Below are 21,039 nucleotides of genomic sequence, written 5' to 3' on the forward strand. Positions count from 1 at the left end.
CATATTGAAGGCAGTAGCTAACACTATGGTGGTAATCATTTTGCAGTGTATAAGTAATGAATCAATATGTTGTACATCTTAGCGTTATGTGTCCATTATATTTAAAAGTTTGGGGAGGGTGGAAATTTTGACTAAATGCACACGAAACACGCTAAAATAAGTAGAAAGAAAACATGGTGATAACTCAGTGATTTCTCCTTGCCTATTGAATGAAGACGAAATTCCTGAGCCAGTGACTTGTGATGTCGTTGGATTCTCAACTGCTTGTTTGGTCTTGGTTCCCCCTTCTCCCAGAATATACCATACTGTCTCCCTCTCTTCACTGCTTTGGTTAATGCTTTTCTGTGCCTCTGAGTCTTTTCCATTTCCCTTCAACCTTTATATATTTGTAGTGAAATTCATCCTAGTATTTAAGTTCCCAATCGAATGCTAACATGTTTTCTCTGATCCTCCCAAATGGAAGTGTGTCGTCTGTGTTCTGTATTTTAGTAGACCCTAATCGCATAATTGGTGTCTTAGGTCTTATGGGTATGGGTCAGTGAGGTTTTCCCTGCTATTCTGGAACTGAGCAGATGAACAGTTATGCATTTTGGCTACTGTTTTGGTGTGTTTGGGTTATTGAACTTTCACATGTATTAAAATTAATTAACAGTGCCTGGCTGTCTTAGTAGAGCCTATGACTCTTGATCTCAGGGTTGTAAGTCTAAGCCCCACGTTGGGTGTAGAGATTCCTTAAAAATGTTTTCTAAAAATATGCCGACGAGGGAGGCAAAGACAAAATAAGCAGGAAAAACAAATTGTTCTGATTTTATTTTTGAACCATGTTCTGTGTTCATTTGATTTAGAACAGAGAAGTGGTAGATTTACTGTTCTCATAACTTTTTTTTTCTTAAGTTGATATTTTAACTGTGTAGACCTTCTCTTCCCTTCATTGTGTCAGAACCAGGTAATGGGGAAGGGAGAATCAATTAAATTTAAATCAGCTAGAGGTAATTCACTCGAGTAATCCTATAGAAATATCCAGGAGTTGATCTAATAACATCTTAACATGAGTACATTGGGTTACGGGAAAAAAAAAAAAAAACCATGAATTAGATAGGGTTTGTGAAATATGTGAAGATGTGTATTTTTGAGATTACAAGTGAGAGCTGATCTCCAGATGGTACAGTCTCTTGATCACTTTTTATATTTATTTTCCAGGTCCGGACCCTATTTGTCAGTGGTCTCCCTCTGGATATCAAACCTCGGGAGCTCTACCTGCTTTTCAGACCATTTAAGGTACCTTTTTCCTTTCAGAAATTATAAAAGGAGACCAAAAAATGTGTGTATAAATAAGCTTCATAGGGGCCTCTTGCAGGAAGAAATGGTATGTTTGAGAAAGCATCCTATAAAATGACCTTTTTTAAAAAAAAGATTAGGGGCAGCCGCCCGGGTGGCTCAGCGGTTTAGCGCCGCCTGCAGCCCAGGGTGTGATCCTGGAGACCCTGGATCATGTCCCACGTCAGGCTCCCTGCACGAAGCCTGCTTCTCCCTCTGCCTGTCTCTCTCTCTCCTCCCTGTGCATTCTCATGAATAAATAAAATCTTAAAAAAAATAAATAAATAAAAAAAGATTAGTTAGTAAAGGAGATTTAACAGTTTAATTCCAGTGTGCAGTCTCAGAAAAAACTGAAATTGCCTTTTGTCCTCCCCAGTGCTAAGCTAGAAAAGTCTCTTTCCTTACTAGTGAGGACATGCACCTGGCTTTGTTCCATGTAGAACAGCTTTGGGGTCCCCCCTGTTTATCATTTGCCAGTGGGAGTATTCTGAGGACAGCTCTCCAAAAATACTTACCAATTACCATTATTTAGATTTCTAGTGAAATAACAAGGCCTGTTCCTACAGGGTTTCTTATTGAAGTATTATTAATATTCTTTGCATATATAATAAGCATATATATTCTTCTTTGCATATGTATAATTACACTTTCATGAACTAGACTAAGAACCCAACCACCATTACTTTCTCTGTGGGAAGAATGTCCTAAATTTCAAACAAAGTAAAACAAAATTTTAGGGAGTTATGCTGGTACATAGTACAATACTTAATTCAGCTGCCTGTCAAGAACTGTTGAGGTAAAAATCACTTTAGAGATGGTTGATGTTGCTAGAATGGGAAACTTCATGGGAAATTGGACTAAAGCTGAAATTACCATGCTGCCAAGGATGGTTGAAGGCCAGCCTGTGGAGAATACAAGAAAGCTGGGATTTGGTAGATTGTGGGCAGGAGGCCTAGGCCCTCTGGAGAGTACCTGGAAGTCATGATAAATTAAGGGCTAGTGTCTGAGCTGGTCCCTGGAACAGGATAACAGCAATGCCTGGCCAAGGGCACGCTTAGGATTAGGTGGCAGACCATCTTGATGACTAAAGATTCATCCTGTTGAAGCAGTACCCCAGCCACAGAGGCAAGACCAGTTGAGGGACAGGAACTAGCTTTTCAGGCAGAGGGAGAGAAAGAGGTGACAGCTGAAAACAGCTGGGTAGGAGGAAGAAAGAAGGTTGAAGGGGCAGCCAGTTAAAAGCCAACAGAGACAGGAGTCTAGCTTATGTGCCAGGAAGGCACCATGTAATAATAGACCTATCTCTGTTCTAACAGCCATACCCTTACAATAACAATGATGACAGTACAGAGGGAAACAGAAGGGTTAGACATGAGGTCAGCTGAGAGGAAGTGGGAAAGAAAGAAGATGTTGTGGGGGAGTGTCAGCCTCATAGAATTTCCTGAGTATCTGCTGCAGGGTTGCCATTTATACTGTCTGTCCCTTGCATTGGATGAGGAATTTATAAGCAAATTGATCTTATTGATGGACAAAATACTGTGATGTTTCTTTATGTATATAGAGAGATTTAGCCAGCAAGCCCCTCATGAATTATCCCATTTAATTCTCAGAACCCTTTGAAGTCAGTTGGCCTCCGTTTTTCAAATGAGAAAAAAACTTGGAGCAACTGAATAAATTTTGCTCAAGTTCAAGCATAATAAATGGCAAGGCTAGGGTTCAAACCCAAGCAATCTGACTTTGTCATCTGTGTTCTGGACTAGACTGTGATACTACTTTTCTGTTTGTGACTAGAGAACACAGTATATTGCTACCATTGGTGGTGTACTTGAGTGAAATATCCATTTGTCCTTTGCCTCTGAGGCCATCAGGATGTTTAAACCTCCAGCTTTTTCAGAGGGAAAGAGCGCACACCTTGAAAAAGAAAGAGACAGGGCTGTGAATCATGACCTTTCTGGCCAGAAGAGCTCAAGGCCTTTGAGGTAAAATGTTTACAGTAGCTAATTGGTAACATAGTTCTCTGCTGGGAAAATATGAGGATGAATCAATCCCAGCATCCTGCCTAGAAATCTCAACACTAGAGTCAGGACCCTGGTACATTCCTAACCACCCTCTTTAATTAAAGTCCCTGGAGGCTGTCCCTAGTCTGCAAATCTGTCTTAGCACTGATATGTGCAGTGGTCAATCATGTCAAGTAGTGTTTTTAGTGTTTTTTCCCCTTGTGTCATCCATCAGTGCAAGCCACCAGCCATTGATTATTTTCAGAAATAAACACATTTTGTTATCCTGAGGAACCAGGAGGGGTCAAAGGAGGGAGTGAAAAGGGAGGGTTTCTATCCTCCTTGAGGATGAGCTGGAGTAAGAACCCAACAAGGAATTCTTTTATGTCTCCATTAGAGTAAACATGAAAACTGCTTCAATAAGTAAGCAAAATAACTCAGTAGAATCTAGCATCAATACCTGGATAACTTTGCCTGGTGATTTTGAGATTTTTGAGTAATAAGTTCTACGTAGTACATTCTTAATGATTTAATGTTATTTCATAGCAAGTACATGACTAAGTCATTACACACTTTTCCATCTTATTAATAAGTTTACTCCATTCTCCTAGTTCTGTAAAAAAAAGATCTGTTAAGAAGAACCCATTTTCCTACCATTTACAAATAAGGAAAATAAACCTAGATATATATATGTATAAATTTCAAGGTATGATTTGTTTTAGGCCTTAAGTAAGGAAGCATAGGCGCATATGTGCCTGCATGTATAAAATTTGCTTTCTCGGTTATGGCATTTGTAAGAAGAGTTAGTAGTCCTAACAGACCCATTTTTACTTAAGATACTATTACAATTGCTTTTTTTCCCTAGTAATTGTTTTTTGTTCTAAATTTGGTTCTTAATTTTCAGGGCTACGAGGGTTCTCTTATAAAGCTCACATCTAAGCAGGTAAGAACCTCAAACTTGAACATAAATGATCACTTCCATAATAAATTTGAATTGACTTTCTTCAAGAATGTTACTTGGGTCTCAGCATTCTCTTTTTAAATTCTCATTAGGATTTGATTTTTGTTGATTTAAAATTGTGAGGTTGGTTAGGAATTATCACAGGAAAATGATTCATAATTCTATTGTGTCCAGCCAGGATGTCTGAGACTGTCCCTGAGGAAGGCAAACAGCAAACGTAGTGCATCCAATAGGATTATGTTGGGATTGCTCTGTATATTCAACAGAAATTATCTAACCCCTTCCTGATTCTTCCTTTTTTTTTTTTTTTTTTTTTTAAAAAGTAAGGTTAAACAGACAAACTTTCACAATCAATGTAAGTATCTGTTGCTGAAGAATCATGCTGTGTTTCAAACTTCTAATAACCATAGGCCAAGTGCCAAGTCTAGAGTGGAGCACAAAATGTGCAGAATGGAGAGTGGTAATCCATGACCCTGATAGTTTCTACAAGTTTCTTGAAGTTTTTTGGCTGTATGCTTCCTTCCCGCCCGCGCCACCGCCCCCTCCCCCCATGCTGAATATCTAGCATGCTCACATCTCAGTTACTTTTCATCTCTCAGTAAGGTGTTCTCTGATTCATCAGGTGTAAGCTAGGGTGCAAGCATCTTTCTGGATTTAAAGATGGAGTCCAAAGGGATTATCACCTCTCTCTGTTTAGAACAATTTGGTTTACATACCTAGTTAAACACAGGACTTTTTAAAGGTATCCTTTGGGAGTTGAGATGGAAATGTTCATTTTATAATTTTGATCATGCAGTGAGAGTACAGGGCTTTTATCATTGTGTCATTGTATTCCTTGCACTTACAGTGTACCAAAAGGTGATTCGGTTCTCTTTCCATTTTAAAAGATGAAGAAACTGAGGTACAGTGAATTTGATTTAGGAAAGTAGAGCCTCTCGACCCAAGTTTTCCTCTATTCTCTTGTTCACTGCTGCTCACCTTCCAACCCCTTCTAGATTTTTTTTTTTTATGATTCTCTAAATCCCCAGCTGTGCCCTTGAAGAACCACCCTCACAATCCCTTTTGATTCATGTTAGAAATTTGGCTAAGCCACTGCGTCATGATTCTTTTAAACTGGCTTTCTTATTTCTACCCATTGCCTGTGGTCATTTCTTTATCTTAGCTCTTCAGTTTGACATCACCTTTGATCCAGAAAAATAGATCTCTCCTGATTGGTTTTTTTCTTCATATTTTTTTCTTTCCTCAGCCCGTAGGTTTTGTCAGTTTTGACAGTCGTTCAGAAGCAGAAGCTGCAAAGAATGCTTTGAATGTAAGTAGTGATATAATCATTCATGTTTCCTTGTGAGGTGGTGGGAGGCAATAGAACCTTTTTGGACCGGAAATCATATGGAGGGAATATGACTGCTCATTCTCATAGGGATTCATCAATTTGCCATCTAAAGAGATTTTTCCTTGAATTATGGTCAGATGTGCAAACTACTGAATACTGCTTTGCTCTTCTCCAGCTTTTACTGTAATGTTCAAAATAACTAATTCAGCCTATTCACCACCCATGGTAATGTGAAGCTTAGTTTGGCCATCATTATACTCTCAAAGGCTAAGTCTAACTCAAGACTAGATTAAAATTTGGCTTTCCTTCTCTCATGAGTCTTCCATTTAGGTATGTGGGTTTGTTTGGGTTATTTAAGGTTATAGTTTTCATTCTCCTTGTTTTCCCCAAAGACATTCTGCATTGTGCCTATAATAAATGGTTCTCAACTCTCATTGAGTGTAGATAAATGTATTTGGTTTGTAGGCAACTTGTCTGCCATATGTTGCCAGCTTCATTTTAGAAGATATTTTCCCCTTTTAGTATATTGAAAATGAAAAGCAAAACAATTTAAGGGGAACCAAGACTGAGAGAAGGTGAAGGGAAGCAGAATTTGAGCTCCAGATACTGAGGGCTGACCTGAGTTGAAGGGTCTTAGTGAAAAGTTGGGCTCCATCTTGCTCCAGGCAGTCAGCCTAAGTGGCTATGAATAAGGATGAAAGTGGCCAAAAGGGTTTAGGGTACTTCCAAAAGGCAAGGGGCCACTTTACTGGTTGCAATCTGAGTGTCATGGTGTACGCCTTTGTGTTGCTATGGAACCGATAGGTGCCCCTCCTGGCTGCTCCTTTGAGCCGCTGCTAAGGCTGACCATGCTACAGAGGGCTATAGGAGACACCTGGTATCCTGGAGACTTGGAGGCCCAAAAGAAAGGGCCTCTCCAGAGGGGTCTGTTTATTCAGCATAATGGTGTAATTGTGACACAATCTTGAAAGGTTTTTGGTTTAGAGGGGGAAAAAAAAGTACACATTCTCAGAAGAAATGATTTGCTTGTTACAGTTGGTTTTTCATGAATATCTTTGGAATCCTGGAGCTCGAAAGAGCTCAGGATTTTCCTAGATTTAGATAAATAGCCTTCTGGTTAGAAAAACTACTTTTCGGGATCCCTGGGTGGCGCAGCGGTTTGGCGCCTGCCTTTGGCCCGGGGCGCGATCCTGGAGACCCGGGATCGAATCCCACGTCGGGCTCCCGGTGCATGGAGCCTGCTTCTCCTCCCTCTGCCTGTGTCTCTGCTTCTCTCTCTCTCACTGTGTGCCTATCATAAAAATAAATAAAATTAAAAAAAAAAAAAAAAAAAAAAAAAAGAAAAACTACTTTTCTTACTCTTTCTCTTCAATGGAACAGAATATAAATCATTTATTTATTTGTATACCAGTTGTATACTCTGAAGCACAGTTATAATTGAATATTTTAATATAAAAATTTTGATTTTTTTTTTAAATCATTACACAGATCTAGCCAGAATTTTCTCAGTGTAACCAAATTTTAAACTATCAATAAAACTAGGATTCAGGGGCACCTGGGTGGCTCATTTAGCTAAGCGTCTGCCTTCAGTTTAGGTCATGATCCCAGGCCCTATGTCCAGCTTCCTGTGCAGCAGTATGTCCGCTTCTGCCTGTACCCCCTCTCCTTGCTTGTGTGTTATCTCTCTCTCTCTCTCTCTCTCTCTCTCTCTAATAAAGTCTTAAAACAAAAAACTCCCTAGGATTCTATTCAGATAGTGGTTTTCTTTCATCCATACTAGATAGCAGGTTTCTAACTGCAGAACTATTCTGGGTTTTTCAGAGTTATGTTAGGTGAAGTTTTCACCATGTTCTTTTTTCATTGTTCTTCTAAAGGAAGTAGCAGCAATTGAAACTTGTTTACAGAATGGGCTCTCCCTGGCCTGCCTTGACTGTCTGAAAAACACTGGGCTTTTATAGCGACTTCTCTCAGCCGATGAAGTCAACTTTCCCTATGGGCTAGGGTTTGTGTTTTTGTTTTATAGAAGTTTGTTTTTAAACTGTTTAAATGGTCAAGTCCTAAACTGTGTTTCCTTGCCTCAGTAAGCAAGATTTAGCAAACAATTTCCATTTTTCTTGGTGCCCAAGGGATTTATATCAGTACCAGTGATCAGATTTTGAGTCCATAATACCATAGCATTAGAGGTGTTTATGTCCATCTCTATGCCAGTTAGCCCCAGATCGTTGTTTTCGTGTCCTGACATCTGGTATCTGGTTTTAGGTTCAGCTCTTCTTTTTCACTAGCAGTGAGCTTTCCTTTAGCAGCATCCCCTTCCTTAATCATTATTTGTTCTTTGTTGCTCATGTACTAATAACTTGGGAAGAACTCCAGGTGAAACCGTTCAAATTCTGTTCTAGTCTGTGGACTTAAGGGTAACTCTTAATATTTATCCGTGAATTATTGAAACTGAGCTTCTGCTCAGAGGCTGACTCATGATTGTAGGGCATTTTTTGGCTCATGGTTGATTTCTTGCTTGACATTTTTGACTTTAATATATAAGATATTACAGGTCTTTGTACCTTATTAGAAACCATGCTATTGTTAAAATTCTGGGAACAGAGAGCTGGAAAGTTTGGATGGCTCAGGAAGCATGGATTTAAAGCTACAACTAAGAAGTAAGCCTTTTGCATCTTTTGCATGCCTATTTTGTACAACGTCTCACTATTTGCTTGGTCCCTGGAATGTTGCTGCATTTTTCCTGGTGGCAGTGACAGATACTTAATTCATATTGTCCAGGACAAATGGCCATGCATGATAAAGTTTGGTGTATGTGACAATGGAGCAGAGTTTCTTTTCTCTCTAGAGAAAATGGGCCTGTTCAGGATAATGTATTTAAACATGAAGCTGACACATTTTCTCTATGACCCAATATATTAAGTAAGCTCTTTTCAGGGTCATATTTTCTAATTGGTGAATTAAAAACATACGATGCTCATAGCCATTACAAAACTTTCTCAATATCATTTGTCCAGGCTTATTTTATTTTATTTTATTTTATATTAATTAATTAATTAATAAAAAGATTTTATTTATTCATGAGAGACACACACAAAGAGAGGCAGAGACACAGGCAGAGGGGAGAGGCAGAGACACAGGCAGAAGGAGAAGCAGGCCCCATGCAGGGAGCCCGACGCAGGACCCGATCCCCGGTCTCTAGGATCACGCCCTGGGCTGAAGGCAGTGCCAAACCGCTGAGCCACTCGGGCTGCCCTCCAAGCTTCTTTTAAAAACTTTTCCTCACATTCCTTTGGGGAAAAGTTCCATGTTGTAATGTTTTGTTTTATTCCGTTATTGAGAAACTAAAGCCTCAATCCAGTAAGTCCCTCTGTATAGAATAGTTGACATGTTATGTTATGAACCACTTCTCCATGCTTCTTTTTGTTATTTCTCTGTCTTGGTTACTGGTTCAGTTATTAGTATTAATAATTAGTCTTTTCCTAAATTACTGCTTTTTTTAATGTTTTTTTCCATTTTTGGATTATGCTTCAGTCTATTTGATAATTTTAAGGAAAAACCTGCTCAGATTGAATTAAGTGGTAACATTGAACTTTTATCACGAGGTTACTTAAATCTTCTAAAGTAAATATAGTATATTTTGTTTTTTCAGCAAAACCTCCCAAATTAAAAATAGCCCCAACCCAGACTTCCCTTCAGGTTATCTATGGTCCCATTAATCCGCATGATTAGAAACCTCATTCATTCTTTAACCTGACAACAAAATATCTGGCCTATCCTTCACCCTTCATACACATTTGTAATTTCCATACTGGCAGTTTTCTATTTTCCATGCTAATAGAAGGGGGTGTTCATTATGCAAAGAATCCAATTTTTAGGATTTGTTTATAATTTTGGAATGTAAATCAAATATGATTAGTGATATTGATAGCCTGGTTTAGTAAAAATTTGTGGAAATTTTCAAAAGAAACAAAGGAAATAGAGTACATATAAGGGTAAAGACCCTGAGTAGAAGTAAGAATAAACCACCTTTGGCTTCCTACCAACAGTGAAGACCCTAATATTGCTACTGTTGCCTAGCTGAAATCTTGTAATAAATAAGAGTGATTTGTAGTTAACACTTCAAATTAACAGGCTTGTCATGGTCCTTGTGTAAGTTTCCATTGTAGGCATTGTCTTACCTTGGCATTTGGGAATCACTCATCTAAAGTCCAGTTGACCCTTGAATGTTGCAGGGGGGCTAACTACTCCCTGAAGTGAGGGGGGTGGTGGATTCCAGTCAAACACACATAAAACTTTTAATTCCCCCCGAACTTAATAGCCTGCTGTTGACCAGAAGCTAGTCAATTAATGCATATTTAACTCCTTATATATGTTGTATATTGTATTTTTACAATAAAGTAAGCTAGAGAAAAATGTTAAAAATCTTGAGAAAATACATTTACAGTACTGCATTTATTTAAAAAATCTTTATGGACAGCATTGTTCAGATCCATGTTCAAGCATCAGCTGTACTTTGAAAGGTTATGTGTGATCTCTGGAGTGAGTATATGTGCTGTTTTGTTTGTGATCCTTCTTCCCCTAATTTTAAATAGTTGTTATTGGGCTAGGTTTTATCATACACTGTATTGTAAATTATCAGAATTAGAGAAGTCTGATGTTTGTTTTTGTTTTTGTTTTATTTATGATAGTCACCACAGAGAGAGAGAGATGCAGAGACACAGGCAGAGGGAGAAGTAGGCTCCCCTGCAGGGAGCCTGGTGAGGGACTGGATCCCAGGACCCCGGAATCATGACCTGAGCCAAAGGCAGACGTTCAACCACTGAACCACCCAGGCGCTTGAAAAGTCTGATGTATTCAAACTATGTACATCACTACAAGTTGCCTTCACAACTAAACATTGCCTGCATAAGCACAGTGATTTGCTTTACTCTCAAATTCGATACTCTTTGATATAAATCTATCATTGCAACCCCTACTCCCCTGGATTCTTTTTAAAACTTTGAGTTTCAACTCACATACCATATAACCCATTTAAAGTGTGCAATTCAATGGTTTTGGTATTATTTTTTAAATTATATACAAAAAAATTTGCCATTTTAATGATTAAGTGCATAATTCAGTGGCATGAACTACATTTACCATGTTGTGCAACCATCACCACTATGTCTTTCCAAAAGTTTTTCATCATCTCAAACAAACTTTGTAACTATTAATCAGAACTTACCAATTTCTTCTTTTAGTTAGCCCCTGGTAACCTCTAGTCTATTTTCAGTCTCTATTAATTCACTTATTTTGAATATTGAAATGTTTGTCCTTTTGTGTCTGGCTTCTTTCCTTAGTGTAGTGCTTTCAAGATGCATCAGTGTTGTAGCATGTATCTGAACATCATTCCTTTTTTGGCTGATATTCCATTCCCCTCTTTTGTTTATCCATTCATCTGTTGACGGACACGGGTTATTTCTACCTTTTTGCTCTTGTGAATAATGCTTCGATGAACATTGGTGTACAAATTTCTGTTTGAGTTCCTGTCTTCAGTTACTTTAGGTATGTACCTAGGACAGGGAACTTTAACTTTTTGGAACTTCCAGACCTTTCCATAGAGGCTGTACCATTTTACATTCCTACCAGGAAGATATTCAAGGTTCCAAATTTTCCACATCCTCACTAATACTTACTATTTTTAAAATTATGATCATCCTAGTAGGTATGAAGCCATCATTGAGATCTTGATAAATACTTTGATTGCAGTAGTAGATCTGGGTTCTTTTGGAATCCCACATGACTTAAATGTTTCTTTTAGCAGGGATTAGAAAGACTTTTCTGTGTGTGATGGCAATTCTAATTAATAGAACTGTTACCATTAAATAGTTTACCTGCTAATAAAATGAAGGTGGAGGGCACACCTGCACATTTAAGCCCATCTGTCTTCAGTTTAGGTCATGATCTCAGATTCTGGGGATTCTGGGATCAAGCCCTGTGTCTAGGCTCCCTGCTCCACGAGGAGCCTGCTTCTCCCTCTCCTCCCACTCTTGTTGCTGTCTCTCACTATCTCTGTTGCTATCTCTCTCTCTCTCTCTCAAAATCTTTTTTTTAAAAAAAGGAAAAAAGCCAACCATTGGGTAATTCATTTAATATGACTTAGTTTTGTATTCTTTTTATATATAATGTGCAACATATGAAGGAAAGGTATTTTCTCAAGGTCTAAAAAGACTTTGGAATAGAGATTGAAAGGGAGTTTGGTTTTTAAGAGGAAAAAGTGCCAGTCATGTACACTTGCAATGCCAAGAAGCCTTAAGTAGAAAATGAAGAGAAATTGAAGATATGTAGTATTAAATTCTTTGATTGAGAAAAATTATCAATTTCAGGTATCAGAATTTTGTCAATTATAAGAATTTTTAGAAAAATCTTTAATTCATAAAGCATGCTGAAAAGGTACTTGATAGTATTAACATGTTGTAAACATGTTGTAAAAATAGGCAATCAGGGAAACTTTGGCTTTTCCAACTCCATAAATTCCTGGCATTGTAGTAAACAGTATGGTTATTTACATCACAATGATTCCAGCCTTATGGGCAACTTGAGTTTTGTTGAATAGCTGAGATCTCTAACTATGGAAGTGCTGAACAGTATGTAATTAGTTAGTTCTATACTAGGTTCCTCATCACAGGTAAAGGTACTGTTTATTTCCAAAAGTGTTCAAAGGGAATCACCAAACAAAAACACTTGTAAATGTTCTAAATGTGAACCTCTACCATGAGGTATACTTTCTTAGTCAAACGGTGCGGCCATAAGGTACTGGTACAAACTTTTTGAGTAGAGAACAATACCAGGGCAGTCAAGATAGGCATTGACAACACAAAGACATTTGGCTTTGGTTTGACAGAAGTCTGCACAGCAGTCTCTGTTTCCTGTATCACAGGTTTTCCTGACAGGTTGTGCAAGTTGGGACTTTTGATCTTAATATTTGTACAGCTTGTGAGTTAGGTGAATTATTTCCACTAAACAAAAGTTTTCACAAACACAAGGATCCAGATGGCCTATTTCAGCTCCCCCTCACCAAGCACTATGTCAATATGTTTCTTATCAGTTTTAAATTTTTCTCCCTAAATTTCTCTTAGCCTATTGCTCAATGCGGTTGAAGAGGCCCAATTAGTGTGATCCCAGCTGGGACTTTTGGATGGGAAATATGCAAGGCTGCCAGATGAGATCATGAGTCCGATCTAATGTTTATCTGTTAAATCTGTTTATAACTGCTTACTCTTGATTTGCAAAGTTCTAAAGCAGCCATTTGACGTCACTGAGCTGGGGTCTATGCTTGTGCCAGTCAGTATAGAGCTGCCATGATGCAATTACTGGACTCTTTTTTTTTTTTTTCCCCCTCAACGACTACATGTTTGGGGCTTGACAAACAGCTCAATCAAGCTAGCCCCCCTCAACGAAATTTGAAGTAGACTTCCATGAGTTACACTACCAAAATTGACTCACAACCCAAATACAATGTAAAAATATAAAAGTAGTAAATGCCCAGTGTATGCTTGTTTAATAAGTTCTAGGATCTGTTAGATTATTTTTCGGTGCTTTTCTCTATGATGGTCCTGCATTTTTGAATGGTTCTAAAACCTTCCTAGGATGGTGCAGCACATAATTTAAAAGTAATTATGAAAAACAACTCATGAAGATGAATGCAAGGAATGTTAAATTTCTAATGAGAGTCTTGGTCTGAAGAAAAGTAGTTTATTTAAATCTAAGCACTCACATGAGAAACTGAAAACATAATGCTACTAAAAGAAATCCTAAAGAGGTTTAAAGAAAGAAAAGTAGCCAGTAATGTTAGCATCATCCTTTCCGTAAGAAAACAAGCAGGAAGAGCCGTGGATTCTCCCAAATAAACTGGTTTGTATTCCATGATAAGTATATGTGGGGGGGGGGGAAGTATATGTGGAACTCTCAAGTTCTGATATTACATGGCTATGTGAAAAAGCCCTCAGACTTTGCATTGTGGCCTTTTTTTGAGGCTCTAACATATTTAAACTTAAACTTCCTTTTAAAAATGTTATCTTGTATTGACCTTGACCTTTCTCCATGGTTCTTCAGGTATTTCAGAAATGCTGAGAATCTATTTGCCTCTATTGTAAATGTAAGTAGAAAATGTAGTTAGTGTTTGTGGAACATGAAGTGCAAAGAGTAAGTTATTTGCTAGAACTCTTTTTGCTAAGAAGCCAGGCCAGTTTTAGAATGAAAGCTCACTAGGCCATTCACATTGCTGATTGTTTTGCAGGGCAGCACATTGTGGCCCCTTAAATCACTATTGTAAAATCACTTTTATTTTTTAGTGAATGATCATACCATCCTAATGACTAGGGGTCACACACCTCCCTTCCACACTGGCTTTGTGTTTCTGGTAATCTGCACAGATTTTAATTTTCAGTCCACGAAACTTTTATCTTATTCTTTAACTGGAATGCTTTAGAACATTTTGAAGAATTGGGGAATAGGGATGGGACTTGACCTTCCTCTCTTAAAATGGAGTAGGGTGTTTTGACATTTGTCAATGATTGTATTATTTTCTTACAAGAACATACAGTATGAGGTATTTTCATTCTTTAGTGTAAACTTTTCATGCCATTTTTTAACGGATATTTTATAATTATTACATAGAAATATAAAAAAACTTAAATTATAGAACCACAATAGTCAAGGATTTTTATATACATAAAAATAAGTAGGGGAGAAGAAACCGTAAATGCTTCTGAAATATGAACATATATATATCTGCATGGTAAATACGGGATTGGGAATAAGAAACTTTTTGTGGGTTTTTTTTTTCTTCTTTGATAGAGGGAAAGAGCTTATGCTTGCGTATGAGCAGTGGGGTCAGAGGTGTGGGGAGAGAATCCTAAGCAGCCTCTATGCCCAGGGTGGAGCCCAATGGGGGCAGCTCGATCTCACAACCCTGAGATCATGACCTGAGCTGAAACAAAGAGCCACTCAGGTGCCCCAGAAATAAAACAGTTGTAATAAACATGATTATACTTACTAATCTACAGTCTTAAAAATAATACTGTCTACAGGCTGATATTTATAGAGAAACTATGAAATACATTTTTAGGACTAAAATTTCTAAAAAATGAAGTTTCAGTAGAGAATTAATGAAAAATTAAGTGGGACCTTGAGTTTACCTGGACATTGAATAAAAGGTTCTAAGTTTTTGTCTTCTAGCCGTTGTGGGGCAAGGTAATTTTATTTTATTTTTTTAAAGATTTTATTTATTCATGAGCGACATAGGCAGAGGGAGAAGCAGGCTTCCCTGCGGGGAGTGGGATATATAGGACTCAATCCCAGGACCCTAGGATCACAACCCAAGGTGAAGGCAGATGCTCAACCACTGAGCCACCCAGGTGGGGAAGTTAATTTTAAAGACTAAAGTTTTCAAATTGAAAGATCTAAATAATTCCCCTAGAGAATGCAGTTGGGTAGAAAATTCCTACTGTAAACTGGTAACCAGTGGTTCTCTTTTATTTTGAATCACTTTAGTCCATTTTGTCCTTTGTTTGCCTTATATAAGACATCACTCAAAAGTAAATGGATGAATAAATACACAGAACTTAAAAAGTAAATTTGGAAACGTATTATGGGAAATGAAAATAAATTTAAATGGAATGGAATTCATATCATGTTCTCAAGCAGAAGGTTAGTTTATAATGGAGCAAAACCAGGCAAAGTATAAAAGTGTTTCTATACTTTCAAACATAGGAATAAAAGTTAGAATTCACACAATACTACAATTTTTCATAGAATTTTAGTATTTATATAGAAGACCAGTGTAATGCGCAAAGGAACATTAAGGCAGAAAAAACTATTCAAGGTTACAGGTTATGGATACACCTCAATGGGAAAAAAAAAGGCAATTAACAAGGTTATGAAAGAGAATCAGGCTGTTTACAAATCTTAGAATTCTAAATAAATGAATGAGAAAACTAATGGAGGTTTTTAGGTTTAAAAAGGGCCTAGGTAACTATATGGTAGGAAGATGCTGATTTTTTCCAACACTTTACCACCTCATCTTCGCTTATCTGTATGGGTATTCACCAAATTCTAAAACCGTCCTTAAAACAATCTTAAAAATGAAATTCATTAATATTAAATACATACTGTATGTTTGATATATTAGGGTAGTTCTGTCTGTGCAGAACATTGGATGTTACTGTGTTGGTACCTGTGTAAAGGTACTAAATCTCTACATTGAGGCTAAGAGAGAACAGAGAAAGTTTCTTGGTAACCAGTTATCCTGTCTGGGAGGCTTTCTAGTCAGACGCACCGTAATAAAGGTGTCAGTCAAGCTGACCTGTTCAAAATCCAGATTTGCTGCTTATTGTTTGAAGACCCCTTCTCTGGACCATTGTTTTCTTCCCATTAATATTTTGTTGATAATACCTATTTCAAAGGGCATAAGGACCAAAGTAAATGAGATAGGTTTTAAAGTACTCAATTTTTAATGTAAAAATTGTGGTAATTGGGATGATCTTCACAAAGGACTGGTTTTTATTCCTTAAGACCACTTTGCTGCAGTCTGGTTTTAAAATGTATGTGGAATTCCAAATTCCACTGGATTCAGAGTACTTCTGAACTTTATATTACAGTGTAATTAATGGTAACTTTATATTACAGTGTAATTAATGGTAAATTGATTCATCAGTCCTTTCTTGGAGCTTTTTTGGGAAACAAAGTTGCAGCTTTGTCCTTAATATTTTTCAGCCTTCCAAGATATAGTAAGTCTAACAAACACCCCCTCTTCTTCCTTTTATTCTATCAAACTAATCATGCATATTCCTTTGTCCATTTCACGTTCCATTTGAATCTGTTTAAAGCCAAAGACCCCACATCCATTCCATATAAAGTCTTTTATTTAGCAGCCAGTGAGATTCCTGAGTTGTCAGACAACCCTTTTTGTAGGGAGAAGTTTAGCTTCAGCCCTGGCAGGTCACCAATAAGTGGCCTTGAGGTGATGTATCAGAATGGAGGCAGCACTATGATTTAAGTTGCTCAGCAGTGAGATCCGTTTTGACTTCCTTTCTTCTTTGGTGCTCTGTGCAGCACAGGAAGTACTTTGCAATGAAATTCTAAAACTTAGACTTCACTGTTTACATTCTTTACAACTAATTTCTGCCTAAGCCCCAAACTCTTGGTTGGAAGGAGTTCGCATAGTTTTTTAAAAACAGGTTTAAGGAGCAAATGCTACCTCTTTCCTTATTTCTTTCTTTCTTTTTTTTTTTTTTTTTTTTTTTTTTACCATATTCATCAGAGAACAGTTTCTCCCAACCCACGGATTGATTGATCTGTAATGGTATTAAATAAGTGACTTTGAGAGCCAAATAATTTATTGGTGTAGATGGCACTCATTTTTATCCTCAGTAAAGTTGAGGGTATAAAATTTTTGACTTCAAAAATATTTTTAATACTTTTTAAAAAAGATTTTATTTATTCATGATAGACATAGAGAGGCAGAGGGAGAAGCAGGCTCCATGCCTGGAGCCTGACACGGGACTCGATCCCGGGACTCCAGGATCACGCCCTGGGCCAAAGGCAGGCGCTGAACCGCTGAGCCACCCAGGGATCCCCTTAATACTTATTCTTAAACATAATACAGTCTGCCTTCCTAAAGAGTTGCCATTATCCTGTTGTAGAGCCTAAAAATCAATAACGAGTTTATACATGTGTTCTGCTTCCTCTTGGTATTTGGCTTTAAGATGACCTAAACTTGTTATGCATAAGTTATGCATACACCGTGTAGGAGACTCCCCTGATTCTTGTTTAGAGGAGGGGTGGTCATTGCTGAAAAACTGGGAAACAGACACAGGGCTGGGCTGTAAAAATGTGCATGGAGGCCTGTTTGTGGGCTGTTGTGTCTGATCTTTAAATGGAAGTCTTTCCAAAATGGTTTTGGAAAGTTGAGGCACCTTTTTTCAATTGTAGAATTTGTTTACATCAGCACTTGTTTTTATCTCCTTCGTCTTTTTTTCTTCTACATCAGCCACTAATAAAGGCTCAAAGGAAAATTTGCAGAAATATCCTTAAAGGAGATACAGAAAATTGAGGGTACCTCAGATGATCCAACAAGCACCTTAGGTGAACCTGAGAGTGTTAAATGCATTTTCTTTGTCGTCTGCCTGCCTTACAAGTGGGACTTACTCTTCATATGCTTTTCTACATAGATCCAGAATATTTAGTTTTTATAATTCTAAGACTCCTTATATGGCACAGCGTTAATCGTCTAGCATATCTCAGGATTCATAGTATATTTTCATGCAGACCCACACACCTCTATTTTGCCTGGTGTGTGCCTAATATGTGTTAGATACAGAGCAACAGATTGGTCTCCTTTTTGATAATTAGAAAATGAGTTTGTAATGAGTATAATTAGTCTTTTCCTTAAAAAGCTGAAACCATCCTTGAAATTAGTCTCAGCACCAGTAGTCCTTTTATCTTGAAGGACCCATACAGTCATCTATTAATAATATATTGGAAATCAGATTTTTAGAAACTCCTCCCTTCCCTGTTTTATCCTGGGTGTTCTATCCTTGGCAAAAGCTGTAGAAGCACATGTGTGGCCTTTATAAAAGTGATGCTCCTAATTCTCATTAGGGATTTAATCTTTTTGTGTTAAAACTGATAAATTCGAACATAAACACCCTTGCTGTATCATCAGATATACTACGTAACCAAAGAAGTATATTGTCTAGATCGACCTGGTTTAGTAATACAAGCTGTGGCTAGGAATAGGGTTGTGGTTTCTTTGTTTTCTTCCCTTTATGCCAAACGCTGATTTAAGCTCATGATCGGGCTTTACAACAATAAAGCATATAACCTAGAAATCCCTTACATTGATACACATTACTTTCTGTCACTCAGAAATGTTTGTCATGGCACCCTTAAGGCTCTGGACCAGTACAGGGAGGTACTGGTAAGGCAGAGACCCTCTCTTTCTTTGTCTTTCTGTATTTCCCAAATATGTGCAGTTAGCCATTAGAAGTCTGAGGGTTTTCAGGCGTCCAGTAGAGCAATGAACATCAGATGAGATTGTCACAGGTCAACATTAAGCAAATGTAGGCCATCACAAGTTTGTTTTGATATCCCCTCAAGATCTCGTTAGGGTCAAAATCTTAACTAAATGAAGATCCTGCCTAGGATCTGCTTCCTTTTAAGTTTTCATTGGTAGTGCCATTCAGTAGGGAACAGGACCAAAAGGTAAAAGATGGTCCTGTAGCTATGACCATTCCCCCTGGAAAGGGGAAAGGAGAATGCTTATGGCATAGTCGTCCCAGCAGTGAAAACCCGAGAGGAGGCCACGCTAGGACTACACAGTGAACAGCACAGCTGGCAGCACCAGCCACATCTGGTGTTTGTGTGTTAAGGATTCTAAGAAAGCCTTGGTCACTACCGGAACAGCTGACCTCCGTTTACCTTCAAAATCCTCAGAGTAGAAATGTTAATGTCAGGATTCCTGAATGAAAGAATACTATCTGCACTCTGGCCTCTGTTTCTTTCCACATAATACTATCTTTTTCAAAGCGTCCCTGTAAAATACTGCTTTAATGGGTAACTGACCATGCTTGAAGTGGAGACATCCTTTTCCTAACATGGTCAGGGCCCAGGTCTTTCAATCATCTTTTTTAGGACAGTCTGAGAACATAGTGGCAAAAGTTCAAACAATCAAGCCCTCTCAGCCCTTTGGAAAATAAACTCTGTTTGACTCGGATTCTGTTGACATGTTTAAGATTGAGTTTATAGCTTCTTCAAAGACCGTGTCATGACTTTATAGTCATCCTATACAAAGCAGATTCTCCTAGGGCATGGTTATGTACACAGGGGGGGGGGGCTGGCTAACAAAAAGTGTGCTTTAGTAGAAAAGAACTACATTAAGCTGGGGTGGATGGCCGAGTCAAATGGAGCCCCAGATATCTCTGAAATACTTCCACCTAAATCTCCCAGGAGGTGGATCCAGTCTCTGCAGTTAGCAGACAGTGCCCTCAAGAGCTACTCAGACCGTGTGAACTAACAGAAAGGAGCAATAGGAGGAGGACATGCAACATCAGCTCCTTGAAAGAGGGTTGGGTGGGGGTGTTGGTGTTTGGGAGAAATGAAGCCAGGTGGAATAAGAGAATAATTTGAAACTGCACAGCACCGGTTTGGACAACAGCTCAGATAATCCTGCTGCCTTCTCCAGTTGTGTGAGAATCCCACAGTTGGGTTATGAATCTCCTCCTCTTTTACAAGTGGTACAAGCACCTTCTCAGAAAAGCCAAGAGAAGAAATCCTCAGCAGTCCATACTTAGGAGTGGTAGCTACAGCTACTAATAATAAACACTGGGCCACAGGAATGTTTATCATATGCCAAACATTAACCATTGACGTGAACTATTCTCATAAAACCAACTCTGAGATGTGGACTGTTTTCATTTCCAGTTGATAGCTAAAGAAACTGAGGCACAGAAAGGTTAAATAACGTTCCCACAGGCAGCCCCGGTGGTGCAGCGGTTTAGCACCACCTGCAGCCCAGGGTGTGATCCTGGAGACCCTGGATCGAGTCCCACGTCAGGCACTCTGCATGGAGCCTGCTTCTCCCTCGGCCTGTGTCTCTGCCTCTCTCTCTGCATCTCTATGAATAAATAAATAAAATCTTTAAAAAAGAAAAAAAAAAAGTTCCCAGGATTAGCAGCGAAGGTAGATTTGAATGTAGGCAGACTCCAAAGGACACGCTCCTAATTGTCAGTTACAGCCTCTTATTTGGGAGGGCGTTTCATCCAAAATTGGTTGTGACCTTGAATCCGGAGGTCTCCTTTGTAACTGTCATTATAACTCTAGCTGATGTTTCAGGAGAACCAAATCTTCACCCCCCTACCAGTAAGTGGACGGGGAATCCACTGGGACCATCTTCTAGTTTCTTTTCTAGTCCTGGACTTGGAGGACAGAAACAAGGTTTTTCTAACTTTGTTGTTGGAGTGCTTAATATCCTATTTTAACTACTTTGTAAGTTTCACCGTAAGAGTATGGCATGGTGGTAAGAGGGTATGAATTTGAGTGCTGTAGTTCGTTGATGTGAATAAAAGTGAAGCCGAGGATAACTATATTCTAGGAAGTGGCCTAGTCACTAGGCCTAGCATATGATCAAAATGCTTTTATTCCAGACCCAGGATGGCTAGTGAAGGATGATAATAGGTGTTTCTCTATTGTGTCCAGGCTGTTAGAACACCGAGAATTGAGCTTGGCACAGTGTTATCAGAGGAGGGATTACATAGGCTAAAAATCAAGGATAAACCTCTAGAGACCTTCCAGGCTGGGTATGGATGCATATTCCTTTGTCACTAAAACTTTCAAAGGTTAGTTTCATTGTGTTTTATGGAACATCTGGCTTAGAAACAAAAACATTTTTTTTCAAG

The 21,039-nt window shown here is 38.4% G+C and overlaps 1 protein-coding gene across 12 annotated transcripts in view; it reads left to right on the forward strand.

Moving 5' to 3' along the window:
• RBPMS (RNA binding protein, mRNA processing factor) overlaps window positions 1-21,039 on the forward strand; it is a 173,630-nt gene that overhangs the window by 74,098 nt on the left and 78,493 nt on the right. For 10 of the 12 annotated variants that reach the window (XM_041751315.1, XM_041751314.1, XM_041751318.1 and 7 more), the window contains 3 exons: window positions 1,201-1,278; window positions 4,219-4,257; window positions 5,522-5,584. In XM_041751315.1, the coding sequence (XP_041607249.1) occupies window positions 1,201-1,278; window positions 4,219-4,257; window positions 5,522-5,584 (180 nt within the window). The remainder of the gene's footprint in view (window positions 1-1,200; window positions 1,279-4,218; window positions 4,258-5,521; window positions 5,585-21,039) is intronic. The other 2 variants (XM_041751316.1, XM_041751320.1) reach the window with 2 other exon arrangements.

This window comes from Vulpes lagopus, chromosome 4 (assembly GCF_018345385.1).
Source record: "Vulpes lagopus strain Blue_001 chromosome 4, ASM1834538v1, whole genome shotgun sequence".
NCBI classification, from domain to species: Eukaryota; Metazoa; Chordata; class Mammalia; order Carnivora; family Canidae; genus Vulpes; species Vulpes lagopus.